At 34.5% G+C, this 16183-nt stretch overlaps 2 protein-coding genes across 6 annotated transcripts in view; one reads left to right on the top strand and one right to left on the bottom strand.

The window, feature by feature from the left end:
- PHYHIPL (phytanoyl-CoA 2-hydroxylase interacting protein like) overlaps positions 1 to 5396 on the top strand; it is a 34881-nt gene extending 29485 nt beyond the window's left edge. For both annotated transcript variants that reach the window (XM_006775812.2, XM_006775811.2), the window contains exons 4-5: positions 2235 to 2352; positions 4317 to 5396. In XM_006775812.2, the coding sequence (XP_006775875.1) occupies positions 2235 to 2352; positions 4317 to 4851 (653 nt within the window). In that variant the 3' untranslated portion in view covers positions 4852 to 5396. The remainder of the gene's footprint in view (positions 1 to 2234; positions 2353 to 4316) is intronic.
- Positions 5378 to 16183, bottom strand: part of FAM13C (family with sequence similarity 13 member C) — a 125256-nt gene continuing 114450 nt past the window's right edge. For 2 of the 4 annotated variants that reach the window (XM_006775809.2, XM_015571809.1), the window contains 4 exons: positions 13378 to 13473; positions 11712 to 11908; positions 9937 to 10038; positions 5382 to 6876 (listed from right to left, as the gene is read on the bottom strand). In XM_006775809.2, the coding sequence (XP_006775872.1) occupies positions 6753 to 6876; positions 9937 to 10038; positions 11712 to 11908; positions 13378 to 13473 (519 nt within the window). In that variant the 3' untranslated portion in view covers positions 5382 to 6752. Of the gene's footprint in view, positions 6877 to 9936; positions 10039 to 11711; positions 11909 to 13377; positions 13474 to 16183 lie in introns of all 4 variants that reach the window. The other 2 variants (XM_006775807.1, XM_006775808.2) reach the window with 2 other exon arrangements.

Genomic DNA, 16183 nt, shown 5'->3' on the forward strand with positions numbered 1-16183 from the left:
AAGACTTCTATATTGTATTAATATTGAGTAAAGAATTTTCATTGGCGTAACTTTTACCTGTATTTGATGTCATGTTGAAATTAATATAGCCCCTCAATTTCTTTCCTGAATTAAAATTCCTATTTGGAATCTACCTTGTGTTTACTTCTCTTATAGCATTTCTGTCCACTTACTTTAATTGTGCCTTCCCAGGGAGATTTAAGTAAGATACAGTAAGACACACACACATTCTCTTTGACAATGTTTGAATTCATGCTATTTTCCATAAGACTAAATTTATCATAGTATTTGTCCATTAAAAAGAGCTGTAGGCCGGCTGGTGTTGCTCAGTGGTTGAGCATCAACTCATGCACCAGGAGGTTGCTGGTTTGTTTCCCAGTCAGGGCACATGCCCAGTTGCCAGCTCGATCCCTAGCAGGAGGCATACAGGAGGCAGCTGATCCATGTTGATGTGTTTCTATCTCAGCACTGTTTCTATCTCTCTCTCCTTCTCCTTTCCTCTCTCTCTCTAAAAGCAATAAAAACATACAACATTTTTTTAAAAAGAGCTATAATTTACCATTTGACATTAGGGAAAGGTGTGAAATATTTCTTTATCTTACAGAAACCCTTTTGCATTTCTAGTTCAGAAACTTATATATATCATCTATCAATTGATACATTTATTCTATAATCTATTTAACTATATGTCTGCTTTATTTCTATATATATGAAGGAAAACCTTATGTCTTTTGTTTAGAGTGATCTCCTTGTTGCTCTTATATTGAACTAAGTCCCATAATTCTTCTATAGAAGTTATAGGGTAAATAATAAGGAAAATGCCAGCTTTTAAATGTGCCACAAAACTTTTCTCTATTTTGCATCTTTATTTCCATGAGTAAAATGTAAGAGGAACTTAAACTGTTTAAAGCTTGTTTCAATTTATCAAAATAATTCAGAGACTGTTTCACCTATCTAAGCTTTATCTAGAACCTCAACTGTAAATTTTGAGAGGGCTGTTTTGTATAAATAATTTTTAATCTGGACATTTCATTCACTCAACATTTATTGAGCACATACTGTGTGCTATGCACTGTGCAAAGTATTGGAAGTAAAACAATACCACAGACTAATCTACTTCTAGCTGCTTGTGACAGATAAAACCCTGTGTTTACCCCATAATAAGTCATAGTTGTCTGCATATTTATCTCCTCCTTTAGACTCTGTGTTCTTTGAGAGGAAGAATACATTTTTGTCTTTTAACCTGATCATCTAATTTTGCATGGTACTTTGTACATCTTATGTTCTAACCTAAATAAATGTTTGTTGATCCAGTGAGTAAACAAACTATGAGCAATTCAAATAGGCTGCTTTTATTTGTAATCTTTGTAGATGAAAACTTCTGCTTAACTTCTGGTACGGGAGTTTGACAGTAATCCTCAATTTCAAAACAGAAAGTTGGCGAAAAGATCAGGTTATTTTGAGAGATGATTTAGACTTTCATAGAGTCTTGTATACCTGAAATTAAAAGCCAACCAGACCTAACCTCTAAAATACTAACTGCGTAAACATTTGGAAAATCATTAAACTCATAAGCCACAATTTCGGCATCATTAAAATCATATTTAATCTACCTTGCCAACCTCATAGATTTAGGGAGTAAATTAAATGAGTATTATTTTGACTCCCTTACATTCTATTTGCTGTTTATTTCAGATTATAAGCTTTTTAAATTCAACTTCAGCTGATTGAAGAAAAGCATTCATGGTGCTGATTGACGTTACTTGAGTTATGCAGAGTCTGTATCCCTTAACATTTTGTTTTAGGATCTTTCATTTCAAAGCATGACAAAATGCAAGAGTATTCTAAAAAACAACCATAAACCATAACAAAAATATTTTTGTAGAAAGAAAAATGTGCCACACAAAGACAATATTTTCATTCTTAAATGTAATTTCCTGTTTACTAAGATGAATTTCCTAAAGGTAACAGTGGTAACAATCTTCAGTTTATTAAGTACAGTTGGTACTTATGGTAATATTTTTTTCTCTAATCATCATTTATCCCCTCTATGTCCTCTTCCATCTTCAACCCTCTTCCCCCCACAATCACCACACTGTTGTCCATGTCCATGAGTTCAGTTTTTTTCTTTTTTTGCTCACTTCCTCCATCCCAACAGCGCCCCCACCAGAACTGTCACCTGCTACCTATGAATCTGTAACATTTTAATAACAGACTTTTTTTGTTATTTTCAGACTATTCAAAAGTTCATCTAACACAACTTTTGGAGAAGGCTGAAGTGATTGCAGGACGGATGCTAAAATTTTCTGTGTTTTATCGTAACCAGCACAAAGAATACTTTGACTATATTCGGTAAGGATCAAATATATATATTAGCTTTATTAAATTATATTCAAAATTCTAGGCTTAGGTTTACCTTGAGTCTAGTTCTGGGAAATAGCAATTTTAGTTTTCTTTTCAAAATAGTGAATTATACTCTGATTTTATTTCCCAGAATAATTAAGTAGAAAAAGTTAGATCATAGGATTTTTTCCACTTCATTTAGATTCCTTTCCATAATCATCTGTAATACCAATTCCTGTCTATTTGAGTAAAATATCTTAAACCTCCAGGATTTATACTGATGATCATTTCATGTACACACTCCTCTAATTCTCAATAACTCAGTGCCTCTGTCTCATATCAACTACTAAATCTTCACCTCTTCTGTGGATCTCTTTAAGTTGTTAAAAATGAAATATGGTGAATCAGGTGGGATTTTTAGATTTCTGCCTAGGTGGAAAGCTATCATGTTTTCTTAAATTATTCATGAGGATGGTTTCCTTTTTTAAATTGTTGGTTTGAGAGAGATCCACTTATTTATGGATTCATTGGTTGATCTTGTATGAGCCCTGACTGGGGATCGAATCCTCACGTTGGCATATCTGGACTGTGCTCTAAACAACTGAGCTACCCAGCCAGGGCTCTTTTGTTTACTTTTGAATTAGAGTTTGGCCAATATTTCTAAGATAGCCTATGTTTAGTCTTGGGAGCAGTTTCCAAGAATTCAAAAGAATTTTAAGCAATGGCTAATTTCAATACTTACAGCCGTTTTATATTTGTATGAGGAAATTTCAGGAGAATATATAGGCAGATGTGTTTTGTAAAGTGAGACTACATCTTTTAAAATAAATCCTATATATAGGTTCTAAAACTTTTAATTTATAATTAAAAATTATAGTAATCCCTATGTTATTTCTAAAAGCCTTGGTTTCATGTTAAACTCTAAAGCATTCTCAAATTGACAAGATTGTTTATGAAAAATTAGGAAACTTTGTTTCATACTAGCTTAGTTTTTCTTAAATCAAGATCATGGTTTCAGATTTAGATCAGCTCCAAGTTGTGAAAAATGAAAAAAATAAAGATCATAGAGAAACTAATTTAGGTGGCCTTATTGTTCAAATGAAGTACTTTGCAATATCATATATGTTTATATATTCTGATGTCAAATCATTTCTGCCTTATATGTTTGAATATCCTATGAATACCAAGTTTAGTTCATGACTTTTTAGCTGGTAAATTTTCTACCCTTAAGTCTATATAACTCATGGTGGATGCCATTCACTTAATTTAGAGAGTACAAAATGAGAGATACAACACAAATTATTATACCTGTCAACTGTTGAATAGAAATGACCATATATACTTACCAAGAAAGGTATTTCTTTTATTTGTTAAGCATAAAATTTTGGGGGGAAAAGATCCACTATTGCCATTTTCTTTAATAGAAATAAACACATCTTTGGTATTAGGTTTAGATTCCTGGGATACACCAATGTCTATTTTAGATGGCCACTGGAGGTCAGTATTCCTCCGATTTTCTCTGTTCTTTGGGCCCTGATCTTCTGTTTTCAGGTCCTTGAATACTCTAAAATTAGCTTCACCTGTTTCCAAAAATTCTTCCAAGAAAAAAAAAAGGGAGAGCATGGAATATGCAGAGTTATTATATACATAGTTATTCCAATATGCTAGTATTAAAAATGTATTTACTAATAGGGAAATTTTTGCTGGATTTTTCCATGACAGTTATAAATTCATGTAAATTCATTTGGTATTTTTTCTGATCAGGAAATTTATTATTATGTTAAAGACCTCCAAGGTTTGCAACCGAACATTCTTACCTATGGTCAAGGCTAGAACTTAGCCATCTATAGGTAAGGTAAAAAATATATTCTGCTTGATGTGATATAGGACAAACATTTGGGCTCTTGACAGTTGACTTTTAGGCCTATCACCCACTATTGTACCAAGCATTAACCGTTTCTTTTCTCTTGCAGAGAACATCATGGGAATGCTATGCAGCCCTCTGTCAAGGATAACAGTGGCAGCCATGGCTCTCCTATCAGTGGAAAATTAGAAGGCATCTTCTTCAGCTGCAGCACTGAATTCAATACTGGGAAGCCACCCCAGGATTCACCTTATGGAAGATACAGGTTTGAGATTGCAGCAGAAAAACTTTTTAACCCCAATACTAACTTATACTTTGGGGACTTCTACTGTATGTACACTGCTTATCATTATGTGATTCTTGTTATTGCCCCTGTGGGATCACCAGGAGATGAATTTTGTAAGCAGCGCCTTCCTCAACTAAATTCCAAGGATAATAAGTTTTTGACCTGCACAGAAGAAGATGGGGTGCTGGTTTACCACCATGCCCAGGATGTCATTTTAGAAGTCATTTACACTGACCCTGTGGATCTTTCTCTGGGCACCGTGGCAGAAATCACTGGTCATCAGCTCATGAGTTTGTCTACTGCAAATGCAAAGAAAGATCCCAGCTGCAAAACCTGTAATATCAGTGTTGGACGTTAATGCCCACTTTTCTTACTCTTATTCAGTCCCTTTCTTTCCCTTAGAAGCGTTGATCCTCTGTTGTCCATTTTCATTACCAGATGTTTTCCACTGAAGCATGCATTTGCCGCTATCACCAAAAGCAAACTTCCACTTTTCAAATTTCATTCCGAGCCGTTTTAGTGTTTCCTATTCCCTACCCTTCCCATGACTTTCTCTGATGAAATATACTGTTCTCCTTCTGACACTTTATTATCTAGATGCTGCAATGTTTTTATTTTTCCTTTATGCCAAACTTAACAAAACAGTTATATAGTCCGCTTTAGCAAAATACAAAAATAATGGCTTATAAATGGTGTTTAAATATGCATTCATTTTTATCTACTGAAAAAATATTGGGATAACTCCAAACCGCATGAAAAGGTGTAATTGCAGCATGAGTTAAATATTGAAGTCTAGAATTGTCAGCACTTCCAACTTGTTGTTTGACAGTGTTATTTATGTTATTTATATTAGCTAACAGGAAACAAATACTGTTTCAACATAATAAATATAATAGAAAAATATTTTATTTGTATTGTATAAAATATTTACAATCATATAGAATATATAGTTACATTTTAATAGCAATTGTACACATGTCATGAAACCATTTCCCTTATCAAAGATGTAGTTTGTAAACCTCAAACAGTTGTGTATCTATCCTGTGACAAGTAGATGACTTTAAATTATGAAGGACATTATTCTGATTCATAAAAGTTACAAAATATCAGGTAAATACAGAGAAAACAATTCAGACTCTGAAATAGTCAATATTCTTCCCATCCAAACTATGTGAATTTGTTCAACATCATGCTTAAACATTACAGAAAATAGAAATACAAACATGATTGGTACAAGAGAAAACGACAACTTTTTACTTATTTTTACAAAAGCAAAAACACAACAATATAAAGTTGACGAAACAAAATATTCTGGCTTTTTTCCAAGGTGTCATAGCAAACAATTTTCAAATCTTTCATTTTATAGAGAATGAAGAAAGCTCTTTGACTTGACTTTACAAAGTATAGACCTTGGAACATTAAGAAAAATGCATATTCCCAATGAAAAAATAGTTATATAATCTTAGTTATAGTAAACAAAAAGATTAGCAATCATAGCTATAATCACATTAGATATATACTGCAGACACTTACCTATCCAAAATACCTATTTTCAAATTTTAATACAATATTTTATTTTAATATAAACATCTGTCAGTTATAGACAAAGATAATTCACAAAGCACATGCTATCAGAATGAACTTTGGTAATCAGAAATGTAAAATTTCAATTAACATAAAATAATGTGCTATTTTTATATAGAAATAAAAAATTAGCAGTGACACATTCTATTATATTTTAGGGTACTAAAAGCCTAAGCAGACAAAGGGGACAAGGTAGATTTTTTTTATCACTTAAAAATCTATTAGAAGTTTCAAATAAATTACTTTCTTACTATCTATAGTCCTTCCTACCAAAAAAGAAGAGTTTCTTTTCCTCCTCTTATTTTTAATAAAATCATACTTTTTCCATCAGCATAAGCAGTCTTTGGACACTAAATAGACTTCCCTGAACAAGTGGGTGTTTAGATTTGATAAAATACTAGATGTTTTCCGAAAATATTATACTGAACGAGTTTTCTCCTTGGCATAGAGGAAGTTGACTTTTATTTTTCTAATTATACTGTTACATATTGTATTTCCCCCCCACTTAAATCTCTCTTCATCATTTTTAATTACACTTGCCATCCCTTCTTAAAAATAGCTATTACTACCACTAAAGTGCTTCAGTTTTCGTTATGTCACGACTACTTACTCAGCAAGAATAGCAGAGGAAAATAAACTTTATCTTGGATGAAAATGATCACAAACATTTAAACCTCAAATAGTTTTGGCCACATCTTGCTTGCTGATTAGGACCTCTAGTAGTCTCAGTTTGGCTTTTATGTGCTTATATTCATAGTACTCATCTGCCATGGGTATCCTATCTTCCTTTTGTGGACTTCTGCAAAACAGAAAATACCATCTATTAGTTCACAATGAAGCAAGTCATTACAAATCCTTTCATAATTCTTGAGAAAGTATGGGGTAACAGTTTCCACTTGGTTTTTGCATTATGTCTTTTTTTACCTTCCCTTTCACCTTCATTCACTCCCTCTTCCATGTATTATTTAATAGTAACTTTTGAGAGCTTCAATGTCATAGGTGTTTGGCAAATATACAGTATAGTCCAATACATAGACATATCAATAGGGCAGGTGAAAAGGTCTGAGGGGATAAAACACCAGAACAAGGCATTCCTTGTCTAGTCATTCTCCCATTATCCATGCCACAGGTCCATGCCTATACAGAATGTTCCACCTTTATAGTGATAATGGTTAAAAATATCAAGTAAAAACACTACAGAAATCATAGCAACAAAAATATTTTATAAATGTATGGTAATATAGGGAAAAAAGCTCAATGACTATCTTACAAACATTAAATATTTCCAAGTTTTCTTGAAATTATAATACCTGTTTCTGCAAAAGTATAGTAGAATCACTGAGTTCTTTAAGAAATTTATGAGTGTACATTTCAGTGGTTCTCTTAGCAAACTATACTAAGACTAGACATGATAATGCATAGATTTGTATACATATGCATTCTAACTACTACATGTTCTTGCCATATACTTTGAACAACAATTGGGAAACATATGCAGTTAAAACCATTTGCCTTCCCACAAAAATGTTGCCAGGACATGTTCCCTAAAATGCAATAATTGCTCCAGGATCTCAGAAGACTCTTGCTTGATAAGATGGCCAATTGCTTGTAAGACATTTTTATCCATTACTTTGAAATACAATGGGTAGAAACATGTGAAGTCACCACAACTGCTACTTAATATACTGAATATAGAAAACAAATACTCTCCAATATTACTATGACTGAAAATGGGTAAATAGCAAATATTTAATGTTTTAACTATACCCCCTTCTATTTTCCCAGTACTGATAAAGATATATTTATACCTCAACAAATAAAAAAGCTAATCCCTAAAAGGTAGTTATCTACTTGTATTGCACCACTATACAGTGTTCTGCAATTTTCAGTACAGAACTCAGACTAGTACTCAAATCTATAGACCGGGTACCTTTTAAATGTCAAAATTAACATAATTCCTTTGCCTCCATTCTGTCTTATGGGCCAAATTTATCATGACTGGGTGTCTAAATGCTGCCTTAATTTGTGTACATATAATATATATAAGTGAATAAATTATCTATTTTATAGGAAAACAGGAATAATCCATTCTGTGACTTTCCCTGGTTCTGTGTACTCCATTTTGGCTAATACGAGTGCATTGGCCCAAATGAAAAATTTTGCCAGTATTTCCTGAAGCAGTTTTACCATTATATAAAAAAATGCTTAAAGTGTTTATTAGCATAGTTCCTGGCTCATAATTGTTAATAATGTAAAATCAACATATAATGTCTCATGCATGATAAATATTACAAGAACATTTATATTAGCTTAAAATTTTTAGTAATCCATGGTTATGTTACCTTATGGATAGTTAGGCCTTTCCAATAAAATGTCTTATGAAAACAAGTTTAAGATACATATTTTGTAGCCATGCAATAATTTGTATATATCGCCACTTTTGCATTTAGTTGAAATGTATTACCACAAGAGGGCATACAACCTCAGTCAAACAGGATTATCTGAAATGGATTCAGGACTAACAGGTTCAGGAGAATACTGTATGTGGAACATAACTAACTTCCCTGTATATCAGAGGTTATGCCAAATACCATTGCAAATCCACTAGGCAAGACTACTAGTACAAATAGTTCTCAAACTCTTTATAGTAGACTCCTTGGTTCAAATAGGTAAAAATATAAAAGTTGTATGAAAATTTTATAAAAGGAAAAATGGAAATTGCAAAAACAAGAAATTATGTTTTATAGTCTAAGTTTTTAACAGCTATGGAACATTCTCACTAGATTAGTTAGCATCAGCAAAAAAGTAAGTAACTTGGACTTGTACCAATCAATTGGAAAGGAAGATTCCAAGCAGAAAACTAGGTTGGTTACATCTGTATTTGCTAAATGCATAAAGTTTCTGACTTAGTAGGTCCAGTTTTAGTGAACAGCCCTGAAGAACTGAAATGGAAACGCGGCTAAGAGGTGAGTAGACTTACACTTTTCCAAGATGCTTTAGAAAATAGCCTCTCTCTGTCAGGGCAACCCTCATTCTGCTGAAATGAAAGTTCAGGAAAGGCGGATGTGTAGATGGAGAGGACTACCAAGGAGCCAGTGCAGCACTGACTCCCACCTCTGCCACCTAAATAACTTTGTGACTTTGGGAAAATTATACCCTTTATTATTTAAGACTGATGACCCCTATGACAGCTATGGCTTCCCAAAATATTCCAGGAAGTGCAGTCATTTCATCATGGAAACAGGGTCAGGATAGTTAAGTGATTTGTCACTGTCTCTTCCAGAAGTAAATCAGTAACCCATGTATATAATTTTGTTGACTATACACCAAAATTTAGAGGAAATTAATGGAGTACATAATGAGACACTTGGGACAACACAGAAAAAGAGAAGACAAATAGAGGATATAGCTAAATATTTTTGAAGGGGCAGAAAGAATCCTGGCCAAAATCCTGAAATAAAAGAATTAAGGGCAACTCCTAAAGTTTAAGAGATATATCTAAAGGAAAGAAAGAATTATTTAATAAATTAGAGAATAACTTGTAGAACAAATAAGTTATTTGGGCTGAAAAATAAGATTTTTTAAAGGTTTAGGTAAATTCAATAGTTATTATTTAAAGTTAGGGATTTTTGCAGTTCATCCTTTATTTTTAAACTCTGTACTTGATAGTTACAGCCTTCCATAAAACATACCTAATAATGGATTATCAGAATGTTGCATTAGACAAATCCTGGGTCTAAGTCATTATGGGAATTGTATATACCTTGCAGAGAGTCACTGTTTCTTAAAAACTTTTAGTTCATTCTTAACAATAGTTCCCCAGGAAATATTAACTTAAAATATTCCTCTGCAAACTTACCTTCCTGTTTGTTTAAAAAATTGTTCTTCAAATTCTCTTAAGGCTTTCCGAAGTCTCTTCTTGTCAGCCCTAGTTTCTCGGAGATGGTCAAGAAGTACAGGCCTATATCAAATAAAATATATATTTGCCATAACTGAGCTCTGGCATAATTGAGAGATCATGAGTAGATTTATCTATTTAGCAAAAGCATATAATGATACAGAAATGTTCTGCCTAAAAGGGTATCTTTGAATCAGTATGGCACATGTAGAGCCCGACCATAGGGGAGCACAAAAACGGAGGAAAGTACTTAAAACAATGTCATGGGCAAGAAGAAAGGACAAGGACAAATAGGAGGTAAGCAGACTGAGTCCATTTAAAAAGTGGTGTAGGTAAAGGGCATATAAATCAATGTGGAAGAAACAGACATTTTGAAGGAATGCTCATCAGTATTTGGTGATAGACTGAAGAGGAAACGATTTTAAAGAAAATTGTATCCTTAACCTAGAGTATGGGGAAAAGAGCAAAACCCTTGAGAATGAAATCAAGATCCCCAAAAAAGCTACATTGCAAATTCCACCCATTTCATTCTAAGACAAGAGAGAAAGTCATATACTTTAGAGCAGGAAATTGTATCTGGTGAACTTGTGTGTGGTTTCAGAACTCTGAGCTCTGAACTCTGGGCATTTTCATTAAAAAAAAAATTTCATTGCATTCAAAAAGAAGTCTACCACCCCAAATAAGAATAGCTGCTTTAGAACAACTAACCAACCAACCAACCAATAAATGAAAGGAGGGAGAAAGGAAAAGATGAAAGGGAAGGAGAAAGGAAGACTGATTTTCTGCTTCCAAACAGATCACTCCACTCATCTGTGAGCTGAAATTCATGTACCAAATGCTTCTACAAGCACACTAAAATCTCAATTAATACTTTAGTCCTTAATCTCACCTCGTATATTTGAGGGATTATAGCCGTATCTTGGAGCATACAGTTACCACATTGTAATACACATTAAAGAAAATCTCATAATCTGGCTAGTAATATACAAACCACAGGAAGGTCAAATGATCAAGAGGAATGCCCTCTACTGAATGATGATAATGACACCACTAATGAAAAACCAAATAGCTCCTGACTGAGGGGCCATTAGGAGACAAAGGGAGGCTTATTTAACTTAAGGTCAAGGGGCTTCCCAATCTGGAGAAATCATCTTTTGTAAATGAAGTGGACTATGATAAAGGTTTTAACAACTATTGACTCAAGATCTCAATTCCTTTTCGTTCAGTACTCTCAAAGGGCAAGAATTAGACTGGTGCCAGGACCCGGGGAAAAGATGTGCAACTGTAGCAAACAACCTGAGCATTTATGGCATCCTTAGGGAGCCGTGGTTCCTCATGGCATTGTCTTCTCACTTCTCCAGTTAAGAAGACAACCAGATTATGCTTTGAAGGCCACTCTCTGTTGGCATTTTTTAAAGTCTAGCCCTGACCAGTTTGGTTCAGTGGATAGAGCATCGGCCTGCGGACTGAAGGGTCCCAGGTTCGCTTCTGGTCAAGGGCACGTACCTTGGTTGCGGGCACATCCCCAGTAGAGAGTGTGCAGGAGGCAGCTGATCGATGTTTCTAACTCTCTATCACTCTCCCTTCCTCTCTGTAAAAAATCAATAGAATATATATATAAAAAAATAAAGCCTAATAGCGCTTTTGAATTCCATATATATATATATATATAAAACCACAGACCAGAAGGCGTTAAAAGGTGACCCCATTCATTCATTTTTAGGATTCACACTCACATGGTGGCTTCATGTAAATTGGACATGGAGAGGGCTGGTGGTTTGATTTCTTTCTTTTCATCTGGTAGCAGGACCCTTACAGGTTCAGTCTCAGAGTAGGTGAGGTGATCACCACCAGGAAGGTAAGATGCTGGATTTGGCAAAGAAAACTGTTGGCTTCTTTGTGTACAGTCTTCATCAGAGTCCTCTTCCTCCTGCTTATTGTGGGCAGAGTTAAATGAAGTCACAAAATGCTAAGTGCCTCTTGAGCAGTGGTTCTCAACCTTCCTAGTGCCGCGACCCAGACCCTTTAATACATAGTGATTAATCACAAAAACAATATGTAATTATATATGTGTTTTCCGATGGTCTTAGGCGACTCCTATGAAAGGGTCATTCGACCCCAAAAGGGGTGGCGACCCACAGGTTGAGGACTGCTGCTCTTGAGGAAGCAAAAACAGGATGGGGAACCATAGATAAACACCATGAAAACAGTAGATAACCCTTATGCCTACTGAGAACCAAAAAGGAAAAACCAAGAGGAACTCTTCCTCAGTTGCATCAAAAAATTTACAGAAGTTAATGAGAAAAGAAATACCAATGCTAGGCTAAAATGCTCACCAAGTTCATCTCTGTTTGTTGGGCCAATGAAGGCATAAGCATCCAAGACATGGAACAATCTGGGCTGCATTGCCTAGTAGTCCCTCCCTTTTACCCAGACCTTCTGGGCTATAGCTTCATTCGTTATATGGGTCAGGATGGCGAAACACCTCTTGCCATCCAGAAATACCTTAAATCAGATCTTAGTGTGGGCCATAATAAAATACAGAGGATACTCAGAAAATTGACAAATTCAGGAAGAGTTCTATGAAAGCCAAAGCAAAATGAAGTTATTCATTCCTTAAAGCTGTTTTGGTAATGCTTATCACAACCAAAAGACTTTTTTGCGGAAAAAGTTCTGAAAAATCATACCCCATTTTAAATTATATTTACTTAATGAGAAAATTCCAAAGATTATGAATCGCTATTGTCATCTTTAAAACTGTGGAAGTATAAATGTACTCAAGTATATTTAAATTTATATCTGTTAATATTTCCTTTTATATTGACCAAGTGACTGTTTGAATATTGATGGAGTAGGGTTTGTGATGCTTTTCTAGTTCTGTATTCCCATAAATCATTCTTTATTAAAAGTAGTCTAACTCAATTTCAGTAGTCATTTTCTATTGAAATGAATCTACTTATATCTTTACAGTGATGGTCAGATGGTACCAAAAACAGATGTTGCATTATATCAAGTAACACTGCCAATTATCTTGTTAAAGTTAACTAACATAACTTTATAACAGAATAGAAAGGCTGTCTAGCTGTGTTGTAAATTAGACAATGCCAAACTGAAATCCAAGGTTTGTTCTCACCCAAGCAATGGAACAAATGTTAAAACTGACTTCCAATATTACAGTTGCCATAGATTCCTGTTTCATAATAGTTTTAATCATCAGCCACTATTAAGTAGAGTATCGGGGTAGAGGGAGACCACTCTTCTAGTTTTTGAAAATAACTGGCCTTTTTAGCAGCATATACTGCCAAGAAGGCTCCTTTATAACTTCCATAGTGCTGCCTCCCTAACCAAACATCACTCCAAAGCACAAGTACAGGTCTGGTTAATGCAAGCATCCTGACTCACAATTGTTGGAATCAAGGAAGGCGTTGACAAGATTTGCTTGATAATCCGGCATCGATCATAAAGAGGCTTTATGAGGTTCTTGTCTTGCTTAGTTACCTGGAAAAAAAACAACAACACATGAAATTAATTACTGTTCCTTTCTCAAATAGGAATTAAGTTGATATTTTTAGCAGGCAAAAAAAGTTCTGAATCCTCAAAGTAAGGGATTATAAAATATAATGCAACAGTAATTAGAAAAGGGGAAGTCATTTATAAGATACTGTATAAAGCACATGCCAATTTTCTTCTAGGAAAAGTTTCTTAAAGGATAGGTCCTAGTTTAGAAAGATGTTTTTAAAGCTTTTTGAAGGAATCTTCAATGTGTAAGTGGTAAGGAGTCTGTTCTTTAATTATTTTTTCATTCTTAAAAAACCAATGGGTGATCAAGACCTATTGATTTTTCTTCTGAAATGTTTTGTATCTGGACCTTTGTGATTATATTCATAAACATCTACCTCAGGTCTTCATCACTATATGCTTAGGTTATATACTAACTTACTGGCTAGCTCTGACATCAAAACTATTTTGGATAAGCAATTAACTTCTCTGAATCCTCAATTTCCTACCTATACAAGGAGGTTAGAGTTTCAAAGCTCTTTCCAAATAAAAAATTCCATGTCTTGTTCCACTAATGCATTCTATTACCCCTCTGCTATATTACCCATCTCTCAGCACTATTTTCAACAGGTTACTGGTACATTGTGCATAGAAGTTTAAATAGCTTCCTATTTACCTATGTATCCACCTTCCTACCTCTTCCATCCAAAGTGACCAGACTTCTCTGCTTGCTTTGCTTTCCTCCCTGTTGTATCCTATGTTAATTCACGACATATCTACCATAACCACTCTTTCATTCTGGACCAATGGTTCTCCTTTGGCACATAGTGGGAGGGGAATGACAGAAATTGCCCATAGCCCATAGGTGTCTTTTATCAACGTACAAGACATAAAAGGGGAGGAAGTAAAAGTCTGAATTTTCAAAGGGGGTGGTTTTTTAGATGCATCAAAAAAACTACTGTATATATGAAACTTCCTTTTTCATAAACTTAATGGTAATCTCACATACACAAAAACCCAAACTGAGACACGTAAATTAAAGGAAAAAGAGGCAACTGACCAAATTGGAGATGATATTTGCAAACAAAGATTTACTGTCAAAAATATATAAAGAACTCATAAAACTCAACATCAAACAACCCAATTAAAACATGACAGAGGACCTGAACAGACACTTCTTCCAAGAGGACAAATGGCCAATAGATACATGAAAAGATGCCCAAATTCACTAGCTATTAGGGAAATGCAAATTAAAATTACAACGATACCACTTCATACCTGTTAGAATGGCTATAAGACAAGTAATAAGTGTTGGAGAGGTTATGGAGGAAACGGAACCCTCATTCACTGGTGGTGGGAATGTAAACTGGTACAATTCAGCAATCCCTCTTCTGGGTATCTACCTGAAAAACTTGAAAATATTTATTCCCAAAGATATATGTACCATTATGTCCATTACAGCATTATTCGTGGTGGCCAAGATATGGATACAACCAAAGTGTCCTTAGATAGAGCATTGGATAAAGAAGATATGGTACATATATACAATGGAATACTACTCAGCCATAAGAAAAGATGAAATACTGTCATCTGTGACAACATGAATGGACCTTGATAATATTATTCTAAGTGAAATAAGTCAGAAAAAGCTGAGAACCATGTAATTTCACTCATATGTGGGATACAAAACTAAAATGCAGGCACAGACAAAATATGGTGGTTACCAGAGCAAAGGAGGTGGAAGGGTAGAAGAGAGTACAGGAGGCAAAATATATGGTAATAGAAGATTATTTGACTTTGGTGGGCACACAAGGCAATATACAGATCATGTATCATAGAAATCTATACTTGAAACCTATATGATCTTATTAACCCTAATAAATTAAATGTAAAAAATAATGAAATGTATTAAAGGGGGAAAAAGTGGGATCTAATGAGATAATTTCAAATACTAAAGCGCTAATTGAGCCAGAAATAATATTAGCTACTTTGAAAATTTACAGTCCTCCCTTTGATTCTGTTGTGGCTTCTGGACTCCCTCTTAGGGCACATATTATAGCTGAAATAGCCACTTCATGGTTTACTATGTTAAAGCTCTCTCAGGAGCAATACTGAGGCTTTAGATAGGCCTACATGCTAGTGCAGATGCTCTCTAAAGGACCAAACTTTAGCCTACCACAGAGATACTTGGTTTATTTGAAGGAGCTTCTGACATTTATTAAATTGTTCAAAAGATACTTTATTGTAAATAATTAAAGTAAATTGCCACTTAAACAAAGATGACATTTGAAGAACTCTTCAATTATTCTTTGATCTTCAGACTCTCATTGCACGTCCCTGTTTTACTTTGATGCCTCAGTAGGCTAACCAACCATCCCAGTTTGCCCAGGACTGAGGTGTTTTGTAGGATATGGAATTTTCAGTGTTAAAACCAGCACAATCCATGGAAACCTGGGGTGGTTGGTCAACCTGTTCCTCAAAGATGTTAAAATTAACATGTCCAGAACAGACCTCTTGAGTTGTCACTCCCACTCCCAATGAACCATAACCAACTTGGATACTTCCTTTTCTTCACTTTCTCCCACCCAGTAATTGAGCATGTCCTTTGATTTTATGTCCCAAATATACTTTGAATATATCTATTTCTTACCATCTCCAAGGCTACCATGTTAATCCAAGCCACCTGTTTTACTCTCCCCTTCCTACTCTT

Source organism: Myotis davidii, unplaced genomic scaffold (genome assembly GCF_000327345.1).
Source record: "Myotis davidii unplaced genomic scaffold, ASM32734v1 scaffold1187, whole genome shotgun sequence".
Classification (NCBI taxonomy): Eukaryota; Metazoa; Chordata; class Mammalia; order Chiroptera; family Vespertilionidae; genus Myotis; species Myotis davidii.